A 24,653-nucleotide genomic window follows, 5' to 3' on the forward strand; every position below is an offset into this window, starting at 1 on the left:
ACCACTAAGGTCTATATAAAAGAGACTTCAGATACAGTATTAGGGGACCACTAAGGTCTATATAAAAGAGACTTCAGATACAGTATTAGAGGACCACTAAGGTCTATATAAAAGAGACTTCAGATACAGTATTAGGGGACCACTAAGGTCTATATAAAAGAGACTTCAGATACAGTATTAGGGGACCACTAAGGTCTATATAAAAGAGACTTCAGATACAGTATTAGAGGACCACTAAGGTCTATATAAAAGAGACTTCAGATACAGTATTAGGGGACCACTAAGGTCTATATAAAAAGAGACTTCAGATACAGTACAGTATTAGGGGACCACTAAGGTCTATATAAAAGAGACTTCAGATACAGTATTAGGGGACCACTAAGGTCTATATAAAAGCATCCAAAGAGCACCATGTCATGGGATCTTTAATATATGACAATGGCATGTACGAAAGAAACACCTAGGGTGCACTTCCAGTGATCTATTCATATTCATAATGTCTATATCTGTAGAATATGTCACAGACATGAACAATATATTTATTCATTTTACAATTGAGCACACACTTCCGTAAATGTTTCTTTCTAAACTAAATCTATATTAAATTAATCAAAGGTGAGCTCCATGTTGAAAGCAAGGGCTGGGTCCCTGAGTATCTCAGTTGGTAGAGCAAGCAGCCATATGTAGAGGTTTATTCCTTGACACAGAGACCCAGGGTTCAAAATCAATCTGTTGCAATTTCCTGCATGTCTTTCCCCTTTCTATCTAAGCTGTCTTTTTGATTAAAGGTGGAAATGCCCAAAAAGATAATCTTTAAAAAAGAGAAAGATAGGACTGGCAGTCAAAAAGCGTGTGAGCCACAGCAGTTCAGCGAGGTAGCCGTCACGTACAGGTAAAGGTAGGAGGTGAGGTCCAGTCATGACTCTCTCTTAGTGCCACAATTTTCAAAAGTGTTTTGATGAGGACATAGTGGCAATACTTGTACTAGCCAAGGTCTGTAAGCACCATTGGCCAAATCAATGCTCAGAGGGTGTTGATACTGATAGCACTGGCCTTATAATGTGGGTTATTTACAATGTGACATTTTAGCGTTCTGGTTTTTTAATGTTCTTTATATTTATATTTTGAAGATTTAACTAATGTCAACATTTGAAAAATAAAAGGTTTAGATTTCGGACATTTTTTTTAAAATGTCAAATTATTTATAACATAATGGAGGAGCCCACTGGGAAGTTTTGCCTATAGGGCCCTAACAGACTCTACGATCACATTGGTCAACACATGCAGCTGGTGCCCTTTTCCCCCCCAGTCCCTGTCCCTTTAGACAGCCTTAGTCCACTACTGGATTTGGGGGTACTGTGGTCTGTGGAACATTTATCAACTTGGAAAATAAGGCTTGAAATATGACCTAGGAGTGTATATTTTGACAAATATACAACAATGAACTTATGTATGAAATATGTAGGCTTTATGTGTCCTCTTTTTAGAATCACAGTCCATTGTTTAGTGGTTTGACTTTAAATTTTACTTATTAAGGTTGACATCAAAATTAACAAACAAGGTACTAGTGGTGCCAACATAGCCTTTGTTTTAGATTAAGATTAACTTTCTGCAGTAACTACAAGTAAGTAGTGTGGCTAGACAGCAATAATGTCCTTCGTGAGAAGAAGAATTGAGTAAAAATTGATAGAATACAATATTTCCACTAGAGCTCACTGTAAATAAAATACCACATTCCATAGAATATTCTGAAACAATGCTTCCACTGTTAATCGGTGCCTTCCGTCTGTACGGCTGTGGAAATGCTAACAATAGCAATGGGAAAGCATTGTTAGCGGTGGAAATGCTAACAATGACGCAGACAGCAGCATACCAGCAACAGCAGACACAACTACCTCTCTCACCCACACAATACAACAATCAGGAACACAGATGTGGAATGATACAGAGCAGAGTTCCAATTTGAGATAATAGACCAATCAGGAGGCTGTACGGTGAGCTGCTGCTGAGTAGAGGCTTACATTGGAAATAAATTAACAGTCTACTCCTAGGTTGTAAATGAAAGGTTCTGGAGAGGAGCTCCATAATGGTTAACAGGGCTGAGACTGTCAGTCATTGATTGACGTGTAGTATGAGCAAGAGATTTATTCAGTAGGGCAGCTATTAGGCTACCAATTTGTCAGTTAAACCTATGCTGTTATGTTATTTTAAAGCCCAAACACAGTTATCTGATGTTTTGGCATTTACATAACACATTTTTCAAAAACATAAAAAAGGCATACATATTATTATGTGTAGTGATACATCAAACAGCCTAATAAATGCCTGATAAATTAACCTTCAACAATATGTTATTTCTACATTTACCAGCAGATGTCAGCAAACTCAAACTATTACCAAAGGAACGCCGTGGTGTAGTAATGCTCTAGGTAGCTTATGGTTGATACTCTTTATGTAAATATTGCTGTTTTGGTTTTAAGTCAACTGATTTTAATCGCTGACGTAATAAAATATTGAACATATAGTTATAGCATACAGGCATGGTTCCCGTTCTTGCTTCTGATTGGTGCGCCACTGCCAGAACACACCTGCGATTAATCGAAATGCGAAGTAGTCCACACCCCCATTACCTCAAGAATTAGCTAACCTTAACAAATAAATAAATATGTGCCTACATTGTTTGTTTGAGAGAATGGTAAGCCAATTTCATTTTCAGTCGAATATAATAATAATATGTACATATATTTTGGTAGGCCTCATGCAGTGAACATTTTATGGCTAAAATAATGTAGACGCTGTACTTAATTATATATCAGGCTAGCTAAAACATAACCTTTCATTCTACTTGCTAACGTCAGCTTAGCTAACATTACTTTTCTGAACACGCCGAAACAAAAACACATTAAGTTTTCGGCGGTACCTGCAGCTGCCACCAGAGGCCCTCTAAACTAAACTAGCTAAAGCTAATTGAAAAGTTAGTGGTTTTTTTAGCATTTCTTTGGTCATGTTTTGTCATACTGTAGTTCGCTCTTTAAACATTTACTCCCCTAAGTCTCTTTCAAGGCAGGCATTTCAATATGACAGAATAAGCACAGGTGTAATCTAGCAAGCATAATTAATAGTAGCCTATTAAGCTAATAATGGCACTGGCCTGGAAGAAGTAAGTAGGCCTACATTAAGTCTGCTCTAGGTACTTAAATAAGCAAGTGTTTTAGTATTCTAATTGTACTTTACCTTCATTTTTTAATTTTTATTTCATGCTACTTTATAAATCTACTTATAACTACTCTTTACTACTAAAATGCCTAGGCGCCTATAGCTAGCTATGACTGTGTGTAATATAAAGTTAGTGCATGTTATGCAGCAACATTTCAGCCTCAAAACTTTCATTGCATTCATATTTTGCATTATGTTTCATGGCTACAACAAACTTTGCGATAATGACAAATTGCGAAGGAGGTCATTTACCTCTCAATCATGAGATTTAGGGAGGTAGTACAGTAAATTTTGAAATTTGCTATATTAACGTTAAATGTTTTTTCAAGTGCAAACATCATTGCTGAGGATATAGATATGTCCTTATTTAAATTTGTCATTCACAAAGACAAAGTTCAATAATCGTACATTCCATTCACCTTTGGGCTACCCTTTTCTGGGATTGTAACACACTGCCCCACTTCTCTCTCTCTCTCTCTCTCTCTCTCTCTCTCTCTCTCTCTCTCTCTCTCTCCCCCTCTCTCTCTCTCTCCCTCTCCCAAAGGAGCTAACTTTCTGTTAGTGTGAGAGGGGCAGCTGGCGGTCTGTGCTCTGCTCGGCTCACTGCTAGCAATGGCGCTGCGGGCTGGCCATCTCTTTTCTCCGTGTCTACTCGCGGTGGCTTTGTTATTGCTTGCTAGCGGACCACAGTTTGTACTTTGTTGTCCGAGTCGCTGTTTATGTTTCCGAACCACCGTGAGATGTATGCATCTAAACTTGGAAACCGTACCAGCAGTTTCTCCTCAGACCACCATTCTGTAAGTAGCTTTTTCCTAGAATCTAACGGGAACAAACCTTCTGGGCACTCTAGACGGGAATGCAAAGAATGCTCAAAGCCGGTGTTTCCCACATTCAAGGCATGTGGTAAAGTTATAACGGTTGATATTCTTTGCGTTAATGTTTGTTGTTTTTTTACGTTTCATGTTCAATCACTGATTTAAGTTGAAATTTAAACAAAGGCTGGTGGAAATCATACGCTTCGTGGTAGCGCAAAGGTTATTACAATGTCTCGGAACGTTTTCACAAAGTTATGACACCTGCCAATGAGTTCAGCAGTTGGCTGCAGAGGTTAATGAACAGGGTTTTAAGGGTCACACAGCTGGTGAAGTCAGCCACAAGCAATGTGGAGGGTCAGGCTCTTCAATAGAGGTCCCTACATGAGAGAGAGCTCGTATGAGGAACTACAGCAAGTGTTAACATCTCCTTCATGGAGACATGCACTGATGAATTTTAAGAAAACTATACAGTTATAAGTGACGAGACCGTAGAGAGTACAGTTAGATTTGATCAAAACCACAGTCTTCCTTTCGGTGTATGTTGTCATGTTTGTCATGTTTGTCATGTTTTGGGGAAATGTGTAGGCTTACTCAATTCCCAGGAAAGATCCTTGTTCAATGTCCAGGCTTGACGAACAATAGGCTTGCTTTTAACAATGGCTCTTTACATCATCACATTGCGATAGAGACACAATATGGACCAGTTTCCAAAGCTGCTTCCTTCTCTGTAGTCAGAAAAGTTTGGATGTGCTCTGATGGGTTGCACAGGTTAAACTCCATGTTTGACTTTCCCTCTGACATGAAAGGGGGGGGAAATACTTCTCACTTGACAAGCACTTGTGAATGTTTCCTGGTTGTCAGGAGTACTCTGCTTCAGTCACACAAATAAACAGTTAACTGTTTTGATGTAGCTGGCCACAGGTTCTCGGAACTGCAATGAGTCAAGGTCTGTCCAGTCTCCAAAATATGTTGCACCCTTTTTCTTTAGCTTCATTCAGCCTGTAAGCATGGGGACAAAGGGGCAAGTCAGCCAGCCTGTACCACAACAGCATGAATTAGCCATGTCCTCCATCTGGGGTCAGCCCACAGCCTTGAAGGGAGCCCATGGTGTAGCCCTGCCCAGATACCCCCACAGGAAAGATGAAAGTCCACCCTTCACCACAGCAATGAAAGGATTGTTTAGGTCTTCTGTAGGATGTGTCTGCATGTTTTAGAGGGCTGATCAGAGCAGGAGCGTATGCTGTGGTTTCCCAGAAGCTTTCATGCTGGTAAGCTTCGAAGAAGAAGCCGCTTGTCTCTTTTTCCTCTTGTTTGGCTGTCATGTCAATAATGTTTCTACCCAGCCTTCCCTCATTCTGCTGTATAAAATGTTCAAAGCATAATTTGGCGTCTGCAGTGGGAAAACCCCTCTACACCAAACTTGAGCTCACCTAAGAGTTGTGTGCTTGCAGTTTGTTTGCTGTGGCTGATCACATCAAGCCTCATAACATGGTAATCAAAGTGGATTGGAAACATGTCTTTTAACAGAGACGGTGTATGTAGTGGAGCCTATTGTGTAGGTGTATTTCTCTCTTTTGGTCTTTGGTTAGCTTTTAAGCGATAATGTAGGAACCAAGGTTCTTAGGGTTCAAGCTCTTCCTAGGCTATATCCTGAGAGCTTTGCAGGATTAAGTAATAGTGGGTGAAGATTTTTTGTGTTGTATAGACACTTGACCTGTAGCTATGTGCACTATAGTGGATAGTATTGTTTTTCTTTTTTTTAAAGATTATTTTGTAGGGCTTTTTCCCTTTATTACAAGTGACAGTGGCTAGACGTGAAACTGGGAGAGAGATGGGGGATGACACACAGCAAAGGGGAGCAGGTCGGATTCAAACCTGCGCCGCTGCAGGACTCAACCAACATGGGGCGAACGCTCTTACTGGGTGAGCTAGAGGCTGCTCCTAGTGGATAGTATTGTTTTAAATTCCTAGAATGGCATGCATCCTAGGAATAATACTATAGTGTGAGATGATTCACCATGAAAACCTTTAGCACACAGGTTGTGTAATCTGATGGAAAGGTAGTTGTTCACTTCTGCTGCTGGGTAACAAAACATAGTTGGACATTAGTAATTGTTTAAATGTAAAAAAGAATTGTCCTACTTAATCTACTTATTACATTTTCTCTGTATTGGTATGGCATGATTTCAGTCCGTGTCATTCGTGATTAAATGTCCTCCACTCCTTTTAGTTGCGTACATCCTTGTGAGATATAGATAGATCAGGGTTGTTTTTTGAGCCCAACTTAACGCTAGAGGAAGTACAGCACGGGGAGATATGTGAGTATTGGATTTTTGAAGTTCAGCAATAAATACATTTTCTACCTTTTTAGGTAGGTGATCAAAAACACTTTGTTGACTCATCGTAGATTTCTGTTGACTGGTAAACTCCTGAGTGAAATATATTTGGATTCATAAAAACAATCAATGTATATACACATCTACACAGTATGCATGTTTGTTGCAAGACAACACTGTCCAGATAACGAAGGTGATAAACTGACCGCTGTTTTTGAGTAGTTTCCAACAATGAATGTTTGTGTCTTCAACTTCTTAAAACTCATCTCTTTCCTCTTTCTGGGCCACTGTAGAGAATTAAAAGTCTTGGCTCAGAAGTACTACAGCGTGTGGGCTTTGTGCCAAGAGCTTTCCTACATGACACTTGGACCAAGAAACATTGACGTTTTTTCCCCAGATTTTTTGGGTTCTTTCTGGCCTACATTTGTTTTTCAGCTGTTATCTCTAAGGACTTTCGGGTTGAGGCATGATAGTAAATTGCGTTTCCTGTCTGTAATGACACTGGTGCATATCTTCCCAGGGATTTGCTGGAGTTGGAGAAATGATTACTTTTACATTTTCACTATTTTGCCAACATCAATAAACTTTTTATTTTATTTTTTTTTTACTGGTATTAGCTTGGCAGCTCAAGAAAAATCAGACCAGTCTGACATCTTTGTATGACACGCAGTATCAAAGCTTGTCAGTGTAACAGGCTTTTTATTTCACAAGTCAGTAGCCTTGTTCCATATTTGGACATCTTGGCTATTTGCTTATTTTGATATTCAAATATATTTAAAAAGAAATAGTTTCAAGAATGTGACTATAGAGCTGTACAATAAATGTACGTAAAATGTGTCCGCACAGCTAGGAACATGTCTGTCAGTTGTGAATCTGTAAGTTCATTTGTTCAAGAAGTGGCTTGGTGTTGTCTTTTGTAGTTCTGTGATTCCAGCATAGTGCTTTTATTCCAATATGCTGTTATTCAGTTGGTTTCTATTGTGATGAATGAGATTTTTAAACACAGTTACTGTGAACGGCCCGTTTGAAACTGCATACTTCACAGAAGTTTGCAAAAGTTAAAAAGATGTTCACATGTGGGGATAGCTTTCAGTCCAGTGGCTGTGTGTGTTGCGAGAATGGCAGTGTTGAATGCAGTAAGTGTCCGATCATTAGCGAATCTGGTGTTTGTAGGTGCAGGAAGCCTTGTGAGTCATTCAATGGGGGTTGGTGTCCCAGTGTCACCAGGTTGTCGACTTAAATGCACAGCATGGCAATGGCTGTGATAAGCAGACACATTACCGTATGCTATCCTTATTTCGGCATACAGACTGTAGTCATCGCACGTCTCTAATGTATGATTTATGTGAGAGGAACAACTGAAATGTATACACACTCCCAAACAACCAGCTAATATGCAAACTCGAATGATGTAGGACTGTTTTTGTTTGTATATAGAGCAGGGAAGTGAGATCCGATCAAAAGGTGGTCTCTCAAGACTCATTTGGAGACCCATCCTACTGCCAAGTGTAAACACACGGACTTAGAGCTGTCCACTTGTGAACGGATCACTCAGATCGGATTTAAATACCAGGTAGAAAACGGGCCTAAATGTCTTTTACCCCTCACATTGCTCACGGCCCAAAACAGTGGCCTAGTCTGACTGAGTAACAGTGTGAGTTAGGGAGGGAAAGTGGAGTTCCATTGTGTGGAATTTGCTGCAGTCAGGCTTTGTGAGGCGCTCAGTCTCTGCAGCATTATGGAATGCAAAGGCAGAAATCCCCAAAGCTTCGCTCATTTGCACAGGGAGATTGGGCCCAAGATAGTTGTTGAAAGGAACACTACTGGTCCTTATCCTGTGCCCATCCAATGCAGGACAAAATTTGAAGGACCACTGGTTCAGCTAAATAATGGACTGCTGTTTCTATATTGTACTCTTATTGTGGCAGTACTGTGAGTCTACAGACTCTATTGTCTTACAGTGATGTAATGTTTTGTGTTTTACTGTCGTGTTGGTCTTGTTAAGAGCAGTGCTACCAGCTGTAGTGACATAGTTGCAAGCGACAAGTAAGTAGCCCATGTGACAAAATTGTGAACTCAATCGACTGCGACGATTGTCAGTACTGAGAAAAAGGCACAGTATGACAATGACTTGAGCTTGATTGTCTTTGACAGATGGAGCTATGGTAGAGAATGTAAAATATATATATTTAAAAATGCTTGAGAAAAGTCCTTCATGCATCACCATTATTTTGCGTGGCCACTTGCCTGCTGAAGAAAGGATGTTTCTGAGCAGATGGGACAGTGGTTAAGGAAAGGCTCTGTAGGATTTTGATAGGCTCTTGCTTTGCACCAGCACTCCCTGGACAAGAAACAAATCCTTGTCATTTTTATACGTGATGTGCTTTGCAGAGAACCATCGCAGCCATGTTTGGAGATCCTGGTTCACTGTTACTCCAACCAAGCGAGGAGCCGGCCATGTTCTTGTTTAACTAAGAATGACCCACGCACGCCGGAGAGTCCTTGGCAAGCCCACTTGGGCATGCGTCACAAAGCAAAACGACTTCACTGACTAGAGAGGGAGAGAATGAGAGGAGAGGCCCACACATGGAACTCAGATGCTGGTTGAATTGGGCAGCAGCCAGGTTAACTCTGTGTCCTGGCTCAGACAAGAATTTAGAGGAACCTCTTCTGATTTATTTTTTATTTTTTTTTATTTTTTTGCAGCTATAGTCTCCATTTGAACATGGCATTTGGCATCATTGATTTTGCTTTGTACATACACACAATAGTTCAAACCATATGTATATGGTAAATGCCATGGTTGCAAATATGCACATTGTTGTTGCTAGTGCTACTTACTCTACAACTTATAACAACTTATACATCATAGCTATACTCTTTAGCTACAAATGTGTATGTTGTATGTTTATTGGTATTGCCTGCTGTTTTTGATGTTGAGGTTGGCCATATTAGTCTTCACTCCATTATGTGTTGGTGGACACATTGTTGTTGAAAGTAGATCTTGCACCTCACCAGTTTATTTCATACTTGGATGGATGACCTTGATTGATCAGTGTTGCCGGGCTCCTGATGAACCTGGGGTCTGGGGACCCCAGGTTGGCAAAGATCACAGGGGGGCGCAAGTCTTAATCTGCTTTAAGGTTGAGGTAAAAAAAAAAAAAAAAAATTATGATAATACACTAGAATATATAATGTGTATAAAAACTATATATTTTTCTTCAAACCTCCGGGACCTCTTAACCTGGGACCCTTGCTGTCATCAGGTCAGCTGCTAGCTGCTATCAATCCTCGTCTTTCCTGCCGCCACGGCATCACTATTTTATGAATGAAACATGACGGAGAAACATAAAAGTGCTGATAACTCCTCTGTATCAAAAAAGAAAGTAAGACTCTATCTCAAGAGTTGCCTCAACTTTGGTTTCGGGGGTGGGGGGGGGCTCAGCTTTTCTTAGACTTGAGTAGGGGGGGCGCCAAGGAAAAAAGGTTGGGAACCACTGGATTAATCAATAATCAAAATAGTTGTTAATTGCAGCCCAATTAAGTTAGTTGCAGCATAGTCTATAACCTTGATGTTCACTTCCGGGATTGCTCCGGTGCCGCAGGAAATTCCGCCGGATGCATTTATGTCTGTTTCCTTCCGCTTTCTTTGTGTGGGAATGTTAAACTCCGGTGGATTAATGAGGACTGTGGTTAACTGCTCCTCAGATCTCTGCAAGGTAAATTCAGACAGCTAGCTAGACTATCTGTCCAATCTGAGTTTTCTCTCGTATGACTATTTTACAGCGGCTCATTGCGGCTCATGGCGTTGATTGGTTTAAAGAAATGCCAATAAACCAGAGCACGTTTTTCTCCCATCCCGTAATGCTGTGGGGACTAGCCGGACCCTCCTCCACTCCGCAGTGTGTGGATGGTCTGGCAAAGCGAGACTAGTTGCAGCATGATAATGATTTGGTCCGCTGCCTGTCGCACTTGTTACCTCAATGTTTTAAAGGGGAAGAAGAAGAGATTTCAGATGCAAATCCTTTTCACGTGAATACTGTGTTTTGAAATTTCAATGGCTTAATGTGGACATAGTCTGAATTAAGTTGCTGGCAAGTTTAATGTGTATAGTGACATGTTGACCAGTAAGTACTGTAATTCTCCTGTGTGGGGCCAGAGTTACTTTTAGGGCTGCACAAAATGAAGAAAATATGCAATAACTTTGTTGAATATTGCGATAACATTATTATTTGCGATTAAATAGATATTAAAGTGTACTCTGTTCTTCTGCTTTCAATATTCTGCTAAAATACAACAAGTTGCTTGTTGAATTTAAAACAAATGAATGGAAATAATTTACAACATTCTTTTATTGAACAAATTTAATTTAATATAAAATGCAGCACAAACAAATACATTTACATATAAGTTACATTTTCTACTGATATTTTCTTTAAAGAATCTCTAAGTGTCTTTTGCGATATGTCGCAGCCTTTGACGATACGGTTATTGCACCAGTTGATATTACGATAACGAAAAAATAATGATATATTGTGCAGCCCTAGTTACTTTATCCCTAAATAACCTCAGTGCACTCACTGGACCTACAGTTCTATCTCAGACACAGTGTGCCCAAAACACTGTAGGCCAATTGTCAGCATTGTCTAGTCTAAATAGGTCAATCTAATTATCTTTTGAGAAATGTAAGGGCTGATTTAGTTTATGCCAAGAAGTTGCAATGCAAACAAAGGAACTTAATGATAAAAATGATGCATTCAGTCTCTTGAAAAGTACAGTACAAAGCGGAGTAAATTTCCCTTTGTCTCTTGGCTCTGTTCTTATCAGCATGGCATACATTATTGATTTTGTATTATTGTTAAATTAGGAGCCTCTCATCCTGTGTGGGTAAATTTCTTTGTTTTCAAAAAGAAATCAAATAATCTTTTTGTCCTGCCCTCACTGTATTAGTTAGGACTGCAACTAATGATTAATCTTTTGATTATTTTCTAGATTAATCGATTGTTTGGTCTCTAAAATGTCAGAAAATGGTAAAAAATAAAAAAATTTAGAGTGTTTCCCAAAGCCCAAGATGACATCCTCAAATGTCTTGTTTTGTTCACAACTCAAAGATATTTAGTTTTTTGTCATAGAAGAGTAAATAAACTAGAAAATATTCACATTTAAGAAGCTTTTACTTTTTCTCCTAAGAAATATGAGGAAAAAGTAAAAAAAATAGTGTGCGATTAATTTAATAGTTGATAACAAATGTATTAATCTTTGCAGCTCTAGTATTAATGCTATTACTGTCACATTCCCGTGACTCCTTCATTACTGAGCCAGGGAAGCTGTTCACTTTCAGGCTTTTTGTTTAGGCAATACCCAAAATAGTCAGCTCCTCTGCAGGGTAGTCAGCCTTGCTGTTTAATAGTTCCTTCTGGCACAGTGCCATCAAAACACACTAATGGAAGTTAAGAGACTCAATTGATGAGTCCCGGAACCAATCTCATAAAATGTTCAGCAATATATGCTAATTTTTTGTGACAACATCCCAGAGGAGTCTGGTCGCTCAATGAACTATTTCCTGAGAATGTCTCAAACGCCTCGTTTACTAAATGTCCTCCATACATACCGCTGCTTTTCTCTTATTCCTTGACGATAAACCATCACAAAGCACAGGAAGCAGCTTTATAGACCATCTAGTTCCTGTGGCAAAGTATAGTCATTATTTCCTGTTTAATTGTAGTAAAACAATTGTGGATTTATTTTGCTTTCATGTTTGTAATAGGAGCATTTGTATTAGTGTAGATCTTATGAATTAGTGTCGCACTTACACAAAAATCACTTTGAATTACAGAGAAGGATATATAGTTAAACACAGTGGTCCAACCAATCTGACGTTTCTGCCATGCTTATTTTCTGTACTGTGTTGCTTTGTTAGCGTCTTTGATAAACCAAATCTAGCGTTACGAACAGCGACTTCTTGCCACCAGTCAGACGTACTGCTAGTTTGAGTGGTGTCCTTTTTTCTTTTGTCTGTGACCCAACAAGTAAATTAGTTAGTGAAAGTGTAAAACTATGATATTATATCATTTTAGATGAATGAGATGTACAGCCAGTTGTTCCTCGTCCCCTATTCCTCCGCACCGTTAAGTTGTATGTACGGGACGCAGGAGTTCTCTACCCGGTCGTTAGTTATTGTAAACAAACCTTGTGATTGGGTCGATAGCTTCAGTCTCAGAGAGCACTTGTGGGTTACATTGGCGCTCGTGTCATCAGCCCCAGGACCTTCTGTTCAACTGAGCCCATACAAATAAAATCCATTTTATTTCTGTGACTGAGCCTCTCCTTGGCTTCCATCAACAGCTGATGCTTTAAACACCCTGCTGCCACAGATACCACTCTGCTTGACCTTATTTAGCCTTCTCTACAAAGAAACAGTCATCTCAACCAAGAAAGTGAGTCACACTCACACAGCCAAAACAACAGCCACCACCCAGGACAAATGATTCCGTTAACAAACTTACATTCACCCACAGTAGTGAGGGAGGTTTGAAAAATAATAATAATATATATATATATATGTATGTATGTATGTATGTATGTATGTATGTATGTATGTGTATATATGTATGTGTGTGTGTGTGTGTGTGTGTATATATATATATATATATATATGTGTATATATATATATATATATATATATATATATATATATGTATATATATATATATATATATATATATATATATATATATATATATATATATATATATATATATATATATATATATATATATATATATATATATATATATATATATATATATATATATATATATATATATATATATATATATATATATATATATATATATATATATATATATATATATATATATATATATATATATATATATATATATATATGTATATATATATATATATATATATATATATATATATATATATATATATATATATATATATATATATATATATATGTATATATATATATATATATATATATATATATATGTATATATATATATATATATATATATATATATATGTATATATATATATATATATATATATATATATATATATATATATATATATATATATATATATATATATGTATATATATATATATATATATATATATATATATATATATATGTGTATATATATATATATATATATATATATATATATGTGTATATATATATATATTTTTGTATATATATATATATAGAGAGAAATCTCATCACATTTCATCTCGCTAGATCTTGTGGGGACAAGATCTCGCCACATTGTAAGAAAAAATTGATACATTTGAGTATCACGATATTTATTTTTGCAATACTGTATTGATTTTCAAAAAGGCAATATCAATTTTTTTCTTTTTTTTTTTTTTAAATAAGACAATGGTTCACGTTTATGTTATGTTTAAACCCCCTGCTGCTAGATGGCTATGCTGAGACGCACCACTAGTGTCCTTGCCTAACAGTGACTAACGGTACCTAAAATTGCCTAGCAGTGCCTGACTTTTTTTCCAGAAGCTAACAATGTAGCTATGGCTGAACTTTGGCCTACTTTAGCATATAAACAACAACACACACACACACACACACACACACACACACACACACACACACACACACACACACACACACACACACACACACAGAGAGAGTATGGTGACAATATGAGTTAGTTTCTTTAAACTTGCGTCTAGAATCTGTTTGAGCCAGTTCAAGGTAAAGCTTTAAAGGAATACTGTGAAACAAGCATGACCCTTCATTTTAGTTTAGACTTGGCCTACCTCAGCAGAAATGAGAAACATTGCTTTCGTGCATGCACCTGAGTTGGGTACTGCTTGAACCAGCTCGTAGCCCTGCTCTGCTGCTCCCCTCCTTTTCCCCCTCGCCTTCATCTCTCAGAGCTGGAGGCAGTCAGGCAGGACAGCCCCTGCCTCAGCATGTCGGGGCAGTGCACCCTGCACCCTGGGCCTGTTGCCTGGAGATAGGTGTTTTCCTAAGGGTGCTGTTCCTCTTCACCTAAAAGTGATCCCCTGTTCTTTCCATGGAGGACCCTCAACTCTCTCTCTCTCTCCACTTAAAATGTTATTGAGTTCATTTTCTTAGTGCTACCAATACATCAAACTGTTGATGCTAAGCACTCTTGTTAAAACGGTTTTAAATTGTGAGGTTTTATGGTTTGATCAAAGCTGTTGATTGATTTTAAATTACGATCAGCGATGCTCCACTTTCATTTTGTCTTATCATGACGTTAAGAACTGAGTGAAGTTTCTCACATACTGAAGGTGGTGCCAGAAACAACAATATCATCATAGCTCAAGGACGTTCCACACAAAGCATGTCAGTTACAGAAAAGCTCTTTGAGTGAATTCTTGCACTAGCTCACCGTCTATATGAAAGGAAGTCAGCATATGAAAAATTTGGACTCACTCTGATTGGATCCATATGTGAAGGCTTTTACACAGCCAGTGACCCATAAGCATTTCACTGGCTATAAAATCAGTTGATTTGGTCATTTGGCCATCATTTTCATAGAAATATATAAAGAATAAAAAACTCCAGAATGGGTAGCTTTAAAGTGCTTTGCCTGTTGTGCATAAAGGGAAATAAACAAGGTGAATGTAACCTAATGGATGAATAAATACAGCATGTAAATTAAATTTGTATGCTTGCTATCTATTTCATAGCAAGAAAGGTTGCGTCAGACATCATTTATCAGACAAAAAGCAAAGGTTTTTCTTTTCCTTCAAACTGAAAAAAAAGACTGATCTCAAGATTCTCATCCCCCGGGTGTCTTGACAGTTTTGCATAATCATTGGAATACATTATGTCCGTGTGACCCAGTCGCAGAGTATTTACTTTGTTATGTCATTGGCTAACAAGAATGCTGGTAGACAGCCCAAGCTCTTACTAGGGGAGTTGGGCTTTCTAGAGGGGAAATGCTGATGTAGTTCTCCCTTTGCTCAGTGCAGTGATAAATCTGCTTTTTGGTTCCACCCAAATGCTCTCTTCATCTCTTAGGCTGGAGGTGTTTTTCGATATACTTTTCTCTCAGAATGCCATGCAGGATCACATAATGCACAACTGTCTAACGTTGTTGTTGGTTAAAGCAGACCATAAAGACCATGAATTGATAGTGTGTGAATGCGTTTAGGAATAGTGGGGGTCTGATACTAAATGCACTCTCCTTATATGAATAGCTGGTTCCACTTATAGAATTTATTTTGTAAAAATACATTTAGTAAGTAAGTAAAGTTTATTTCTATAGCACATTTAAAAACAGCTCGCGCTGGCCAAAGTGCTGTACATAGCGCATTAGCCACAGGGTAATAAAATAAAATAAGAAAAATAAAACAAAACAAATCAGTGATTAAGGCTAAAAAGTAATCGAAAGACAAACACTTAATTACAAACGTAGCAGGATAAGACAATTAAGACACCGGGAAGGCCAATGTAAAAAGATGAGTTTTGAGCCTGGCTTTGAATATCACAATTGAAGGGGCATTTCTGATGTCAGGTGGAAGTCGGTTCCACAGCTGAGGGCCAGCAACAGAGAAGGCTCTGTCACCTTTTTGCTTAAGCCGGGACCGTAGGACATGGAGGAGGCCTTGGCTGGAGGATCTGAGGGACCTGGGGGCTACGTGAAGATGAATACTATTTAGCGAATGGCTTAGTTGAAGATCAGATGATATAGAGCCTAAGTTCCACAAGCATAACATCACTGTTCAGATGAGATGTTTCAATTTCACTTAAGTTGTCATTCTGTGGCTGGTAAGGGTTAGGAATTATTTCACCTTCACAGGGCTATTTGCAGCATTATGGGCTTTAGCTTGTCACTTTCATGGCATGCTAAGTTATATTTTGTAAGACCAAGAGTGATTAGTGCCATGTCAAACCATATTGTTATGATTACACAGCCTCTTTAAATTAGGAAGTTAAAAGAAAGATACTGAAACCTACTGACTGCTGCGACTAGCCCTGTGATTGTTAAATTTGGGGCAAATGTTATATAAATCTGCCCTCATGATTAAAGCTTGACAAAAGCATTCTTGTGAAATGAGTAATATGTCCAATCATCCTTCACGATGATTATGCGAAGGCTCTCCTGTGGACTTCAGTTCATGCAGATGTGTATTGCCTGCTTTCTACACTTTATGAAATCTTCCAACTATTGTATTTATGTACAGCTTTTCTCTACAATATACTAAATACTTTGCTTAATATAAATATATATTCCTTCTCTTCACAGAGACCTGAGGTTCAACAAAATCAAGGATTTACAACCAGAGTCCTTCAAACGATTAAAGAACCTCAACACACTGTAAGTCTTTGTCCCTGCTCAGATACATAATTGTGAACTTTAGACATATAGTATAATATCTTTTTTGGTATGACATTGTTTTCTGAATAATATTTGAATGTAATGGCATCCAGCTGGTAAGAAAATTAATCAAGTCCATTGCCTTAAAACAGCACTCTGCAGAATGATTGTCACTTCCCAAGAAAGTGCTGTTTGTATAAAAAACACACACACACACACACACACACACACACACACACACACACACACACACACACACACACACACACACACACACAAAAGAAAATTCTTGCTCTGTTCTGCTGTGGTTTCACACATGTAGGTCAGCTCGTAATCTATGAGGAATTTATTTTTCCACTTCCACCCACGGGGCTATTTATCATATGTCCAGCCTGCTAGATGGTGCATTGCTAAGCTAATAAAGGAGACATGTTCCAAGTGTGTTTGTGTTTTTTTATGAGCAACATATTAGTTTTCTTGAACTTTTGACGAAATGCGTCCATGCGTCAGCTTATGTAGCGTAATCAGTATTTAGATTGTTCAGCTGCCTGCTAGAATAAATCAAACACACCACCTCACCATATTCAAATATTTGCAAACATTATTGAGTAAAAGCATTTTTTACGCTAAACGCATAACACTAAAAGTGAAGATGTGTAGATCCAGTTATAAATCCATAGTTAATAAACATAAGAGTATGTGCATGGCATTGACATAGTGGTTTAGATCTAGTTTCAAAGTGAAGAAAAGTCCCTTAAGGCAGGAGAAAAGCCCAACTTTTCCTAACAGCCAGCCAGGCAGACTGTTAAAGGCTTTATATCCTGAACAGCTCTTCATGGTTTCAGGCTGCAGTTCCACAGACTGAACAATAACACATCCTAATGTCTACCAGTCTTTGAACTACAGCGACATGTCCGCTGTACAGACAGAAATATGTCTGTAATGTCCGTTGAAGGGGGAGCCTTTTGTGTTCTCTCAAGTTAGCCTATGATAAAGTGTCACTCTTTAGATTTTAAATCCGAAGCGTGTAGTTTACAAACTTACTGTCCATCTAGAGCTGGGCAATATGGCCAAAATCTTCTATTCCGTTATAGGTCATTCCATATCTCAATAACGATATATATCACAATATAGCATGTTATCTGGTAAGTCAATAAATAAATAGTCTATATAAAATAACCACATGGTAAAGCCTATTTGTGTACACTATATTAAATACTTTATAAATGAAAAGTACTATGTTCTCATTTTATTCAGAACTTTAGTGCAAAATGAACAGAACGTGCAAATATCACAACGTAAAGCGCCGTCCAAATGACGTAAATATTGCTGGTGTTTTTTTGACATTGCGATAGAAACAATATAGAAAAGTATAACGATAGACATGTTTAGATTGTTTTGACGATATATATATTGTGATATTGCCCAGCCCTATGTCCATCTTGTACCCACCCCTGTTTTGTTTTCTTCACAGCCTCCTCAACAACAATCATATACGGAGGATCCCCAGGGGAGCATTTGAAGACTTGGAAAACCTTAAATATCTGTAAGTTGCCCTTATGTCAACTTTGATTTGCTTTAAAGGTCAAATAATATATTTTGAGACGTGGCAGTATCTTTGTTCTGTCAGACTAAATAGACAAAAGGTCACAGTTAAAGGAGTTTACTCTTTGTTCAGTCAACAGAAGAGGAAGCATGGTGAAACATGTTTTACACTTTTGTTGCAACAAAAAACAAACCGACTTATTGACTGTTAATGTAGAAGACAGCTGATGTTGCTAGACTGCTGAGTCAGTGAAAATGTATCGACGCAGTGTACGGAAAATACATCAATGAAAAGTCTCCCTTTGTCTGATCCTCTGTACTTATGTGTCTGGAAGTTTTGACCTGGAGGCAGAGTTCAGAACAGATTTTTAAGGCGTGTGTTGCCTCAAGGTTTTTTTGTGGGATTGCTAGTTTACCCCCTCTGTTAGTCACTTACATTATCATCCCACTGGAACTGTCTGTGCTCACAGTTAGATATGGTCTGATTTCCCGACTTGGACCTTAGAGGACCTACTGTTATGGAAGTTTCCTTTGCAGCAGGGGGGGAAATTTCAGAGTTTAGTAAATTGAAACAAATAAGACAGACTGAGACTAAAACCAAGTTGGGTTTTTGTATTTTATTAAAAAAAGATATATTTGCAAATAGGATCAACATGATTTCACAAAAGGCCGCAGCCCAGTGTGGAGTCAGTTTCTCAAATGAGTGCACAAGAACACCAGGCTTATATGCATCTTCAGAGTGACAGCACATACGCACTTGGATTATTATGACGCTACAATTTTGACAGGCAATCTGATATACATGAAGACAATCAGATGAATACAAGAGACATCTCGGAACCATCTCACCGCCTCCTCCCTGTACGACTTTCACCCCCCCGTTACATCTTAACTGGCATGAGAAAACTAGAGATAGTTTTAGGGTGACCTTGTACCTTTATCGGTTCAGGCTCACATAATGTTCCAGACTGGATGTCTCACAAAGTTAGAATCAAAATCTGCATGTGGGAATGAGAGACTCTTTCAGCATTTGTGAGAGCAGTAAAGTAGAAATAAAACATAAAAATATAAGGAATTGTGCTTAAATGTAATTTTGCCATTACACTACGTACATGACTCTTAACATTGTGACGAAACCTGGAGAATAGTGAAGGGTATATTTAATTTGCTTTATATGATTTTGTTTGGTGAGATGTTTTGTACATTTTGAGACTGAAAATGATATTATGTATGTTGTTTCTGATTGGGCAAAGCTATGTGCATAATGGCGGATGAAGTAAAATGTTAATATAAATATTAGCAGATTAACTACTGATACATGGCTGTGTGTCTGGGAAAAAGTAGCATAAATACTGTTACATCACTCCCCAGCTAATATCTTGGACAAGCACTGCACATTTGAGACAAGATCATATATATTAGCTCTGAGAGAGAGGGAAGGAAGAGGGGGTGAGGTAAATGGATGTACAGGCTTTTCTTTTTTTTTATCTCTTCAGCTTACTGACACACAAACAAACACATTCCTGGCATACATCCTCCCTCTTTGTGTTGTAATTAAATCCTGTAGCTATTTAGTACCTTAATTACAGTGCCCCTCTCACTTAAAAGCAGAGTAAAGCCATTGCCTAACCTTTGTGATTAGGGCACGCACGGTATCCCCCCACCCTTCTCCCTTCCCGCTGATTCAGTGTTCTGTAGCTGGGGGCTAGATTGTATCTTCCATCTCACCTCTTCACTTCCTTTGGAACCTCAGTAAAGTCCACTCCCTGTCCTCTTTCATGTCCTCCAAACCTAATGGTCTGGGTGGCTGTCTAGTCAGCCTCCATAAACAAATCAAACTGAGATCAACACACCTCTTTGTGGGAACCGTTCACGGTTTATTTGATCTTTTCTTAATGATTCAGTTGCATAATATCCATCTGTAATCCTTCTGTGTATTTATATACATTAATGTAGGTTTCCTTTGGTACATACTGCCTCTTTCCTTACTATGTATGTATAGTTTTTGTGAATGTTAATATAGATCATTAAATGAAGTGATCAGCAGCTGTCAGGGAAAATCCTCCTGGGTTTTAAACCAAAAACACTGAAAAAGTTTTATTGAAAAAGTTTTTTAATTGTTTCAACAACCCATATTTTCTAGTTAAAGGCAGGCTGTGCATACTGTCGACTTTTTGAGGCGTAATACCACTAAAGGTTATCTGGTCATCATCTTCCAAATCCAGTTTCCCATCTAAATCCCACACGCAAAGCTTGTGGACACACACAAAGGCTGCAGTCTTCTGTGTTTCACATTCATTCACAGGCTCCTGCAGACGATTCTCAAACGTAAAGCAAAAAGTGTAAGGCAGTTAGCCGTTTACATGGTAATGCAAAATACGTCTGGATACTCCAGTGTCACTGAAGTAAAACTCATTACACTTAATAAGCCAAGCTTTCTTTACCATCATCAGTTTGTACAGAACAGCTCTGCATGGAAATGCAATAATATAAGTTTTGGTTTGGTCATTTCCTAGTAGGTCATTTAAAACATGTATGAAGGCCGTGTCCTCTCTCCATGAATGTCACTTTCTTATTTGTGGATTAAAAAAAAAACTTTATCATATTACATATGATAAAGTTGTTTATTTTGGTAAAAACCTTTCATCTTCCATGGTAAGAAACCTGATCGCATTTACACAGACAGGTTATAGCAGCGAGAAAGGCATGCAATGATGGAAAGAGGATGTTTATTTTTCCATACATTGCGTCACTTGTGCTGTGGAGAGATCTGTATCTCTCATCATGTGTGCAATGGTGGAAAGGGACATACAGTAGAGAGATGGGAGATGAAAAGACGGACAGCTTAAAGCCGTTGCTTTTCTAGTATCACATTTCTTTAACATGTATGATGGAAGGAAAACGTGCACACGTCAAGTGGATTTGTCTTTCAGTGTGCTAAAATACCATGTTGATCCCGTACAGGATGCATATTGCTTCATTCTTTTTCCAGTTCAAAGACATGGAGAAAACATTTGATCCACAAGGAATCTGTGATGTCATTTTTATTGTTTGTACATTGATGACCGATGATGATTTTTATTTGATGCACAGACCATGTTAATAGCTATAGATTTTTTCCTGAGCTGTGCACGTATGTAATCTTTGATTTTGTAATGTTAATGTCAACCTATATAATCGCATATTAGGACTTATTAACTGAATGTAATATATTCCATGAGTGATATAGAGTATAGAGATTTTATTTTTCTGGTAAAAGTCCTAATGAGAGTTTAAGGAACACGCCGACTTATTGGGAATTTAGCTTATTCACCGTAACCCCCAGAGTAAGACAAATCGATACATACCCTTCTCATCTCCGTGCGTGCTGTAATGCTGTCTGACGGCTCCAGCGGCATCAGGCCAGCACAGAACATCAGGTGAATGGTTCCAGTAATCCTACTGCTCCGAATAAGTGACAAAATAACGCCAACATGTTCCTATTTACATGTTGTGATTTATAGAGTCACAGCGTGTACAAAAAACAAAGTAACATGAGACACAGCCGTCTTCTAACTGTAAACAAACCGGGAACTATATTCTCAAGCGGAAGAATATAGTACTTGGGCGGAGTGATATGCTCGCAGCAAGCCTGTCTGAGAATATAGTTCCCGGTTTGTTTACTGTTAGAAGATGGCTGTGTCTCATGTTACGTTGTTTTTTTTGTACACGCTGTGACTCTACAAATCACAACATGTAAATAGGAACATGTTGGCGTTATTTTGTCACTTTTGTCACAATTTGGAGCAGCAGGCTAGTTGGAACCAGTTACCTGCAGGATCTGTGCTAGGCTAAGCTAATGCTGGAACTGTCAGACAGCGTTACAGCACGCACGGAGATGAGAAGGGTATGTATGGACTTGTCTTACTCTGGGGGTTACGGTGAATAAGCTAAATTCCCAATAAGTCGGCGTGTTCCTTTAAATTGCTTTATTGTTGCCTATATTGACTTAAATACAGTGCAATGTTTGACACATTTTACTGGAATTATAAACACCAAATACAATGATCTGTAAAATATTCCTTCACAGACTGCACTGTTCACTGTTTTGGGAATATGGTGTATGTTCAATTTCTGCTTAGTGAAGCACATCTGTGTCAAAATAATGTAGATGAGAAACACTTGAAATGCAACAATAGGTGATCTACATTTAGCTCAGAAATACATTCTTACCATAAGTTTTATTTGTGCCGTGTGACTGATATTCTATAAAACTGTTCCAAATATTCGCTAGCTACTGACGTCCATAAAGCAGGGTAGTGAAGCATATACTTCACTAAATACATGTGTGTCTAGTAGGAGCACAACATGCATATCATTTTTAAATGGCAAATTAACAATTATTTGATCAGATCCTCTCTACATTCTCTTATAATAACCAGGAAGAATTCAGATGATCCTGTGTGAATATGCGTGTGTTACTAATGTGACTGATTATCTCTCCTTTCAGCTATTTGTACAAGAATGAAATCCAATCAATTGACAGACAAGCATTTAAGGGGCTTGTCTCTCTTGAGCAACTGTAAGTGACCAACTTCCTCGTCCATCTTTTTCTTCTGCTCGACCAACTGCTCCTCTTCCTCCTCCCACCTACTGTCTGTCCGTCTGTAAAACCCCTCTACCCCCCTTCCTGAGAGATCGCTATAAACAATTCATGAAGCCTAGTAAAGTCTACATGGTCACAAGTGATTTTTAAGATGAGTCATATCATACAATAGTGACAGGCATTTCACAGATTTTGGTATCATTGTTTTGGAGCTGTTTTTAATGCTGTATAGCATGACTGTATAGGCCTTACACAGGCATCATGATCGCTCTGTTCATATACACTCAGCAAAAAAACACTCACTTTCAATTGATTTTATTTTCAGCCAACTTAACATGCGTAAAACTTTGTATGAACATAAAAAAATTCAACTACTAAGAAATAAACTGAACAATGTTTCACAGACATGCGACTAGCAGAAATGGAAAAATGTCTCCCAGAACAAAGGATGGTCAAAATCAAAAGTTACAGGGAAGACATCCTCCTCCCTCATGTGGTATACTTCCTGCAGGTTCATCCTGACATGACCCTCCAGCATGATTATGCCGGCAGCCATACAGCTCGTTGTGTGCACGATTTCCTGCAAGACAGGAAAGTTAGAGTTCTGCCATGGCCAGCAAAGAGCCCAGATTTCAATCCCAGCACGTCTGGGACCTGTTGGATTGGAGGGTAAGGGCGAGAACCATGCCTCCCAGAAATGATCAGGAACTTGCAGGTGCCTTGGTGGAAGAGTGGGGTAACCTCTCATAACAAGAACTGGCAAACCTGGTGCAGTCCATGAGGAGGAGATTAAACGTAATGCAGCTGATGGCCACACCAGATACTGACTTTAACTTTTGATTTTGACCATCCTTTGTTCAGGCACACATTTTTCAATTTCTGTTAGTCACATGTCTGTGAAACGTTGTTCAGTTTGTTTCTTAGCAGTTGAATTTTTATATGTTCATACAAAGTTTTACGCATGTTAAGTTAATTAAAAATAAAAAACAGTTGAAAGTGAGAGGACGTTTCTTTTTTTTTGCTGAGTATAGTTTCAATTCACAGTGACACCTTCCACCTCCACCCCCTACATGCGCCCCTCTATCCACTTTTCCACCGCCACCATGCATGCCGTGTGTGCACCCACCCTTGTATGCCGCGCTGACCCTCTCTGACCCTTTTGCATGAATCGCATGTGTTGTGGTCATGACAAAAGATATAAACCACCCCCATGCAAAGCTTAAAGCATTATATCTAGCCTTTTGCCGCTAGTAGTGCTAGCAGTGTTGTGCAGTGTTGTGCTGGAGTCAGAGCTTCTCCTTTAGAGCAAAGCTTGATCTGCACTGCGTCTCTCCTGCTACTGCAGACACTACTCTTCTGCTCCAATTTGCCGGAAGTGTTTATTTGTGAGCAACCTTCAGTGCATTATGTATGTTAAGTCTGTGTTTTACAATGAATTTGCTTCCTGTAAGTCTTGATACTCAGAAACTTCTGTGCTGATTTTACAACAAGCTCTGCCCCTGTTGTATCTTTATCAACATGCATGTTTGACAAGAAAAACACGTTAGCAATTTTTGACTGATGTTATAAATATTAATTGTGTTAGAAATTTGTCTGCCACTGTCAGCAGAAATGATCCCTGTAGTGTGTCATTATCAAAACCAAAATTACTGATAGGCACCTATTCTTCAGCAAATTGAGCTTTCTGTACTCTTGGAGGAGACCGTGACTTACTGGTCCACTCTGTAACCGCGTTAACAGAAAACAAATCGGCAATGCACAAAGTAAAACCAATTTCATCATCAGGCCCCAGCTGATGGCAGCTGTTCTGAG

At 38.4% G+C, this 24,653-nt stretch overlaps 1 protein-coding gene across 2 annotated transcripts in view; it reads left to right on the forward strand.

The window, feature by feature from the left end:
• Positions 1-3,786: 3,786 nt before the first annotated feature.
• The window catches only part of pxdn (peroxidasin), a 55,979-nt gene continuing 35,112 nt past the window's right edge, over positions 3,787-24,653 (forward strand). Inside the window, exons 1-4 of one of the 2 annotated variants that reach the window (XM_028565350.1) lie at positions 3,787-4,013; positions 16,640-16,711; positions 18,186-18,257; positions 22,746-22,817. In XM_028565350.1, coding sequence (XP_028421151.1) covers positions 3,829-4,013; positions 16,640-16,711; positions 18,186-18,257; positions 22,746-22,817 — 401 coding nt within the window. In that variant the 5' untranslated portion in view covers positions 3,787-3,828. The remainder of the gene's footprint in view (positions 4,014-16,639; positions 16,712-18,185; positions 18,258-22,745; positions 22,818-24,653) is intronic. The other variant, XM_028565351.1, reaches the window with a different exon arrangement.

The sequence above is a fragment of the Perca flavescens genome, chromosome 20, assembly GCF_004354835.1.
Source record: "Perca flavescens isolate YP-PL-M2 chromosome 20, PFLA_1.0, whole genome shotgun sequence".
Classification (NCBI taxonomy): Eukaryota; Metazoa; Chordata; class Actinopteri; order Perciformes; family Percidae; genus Perca; species Perca flavescens.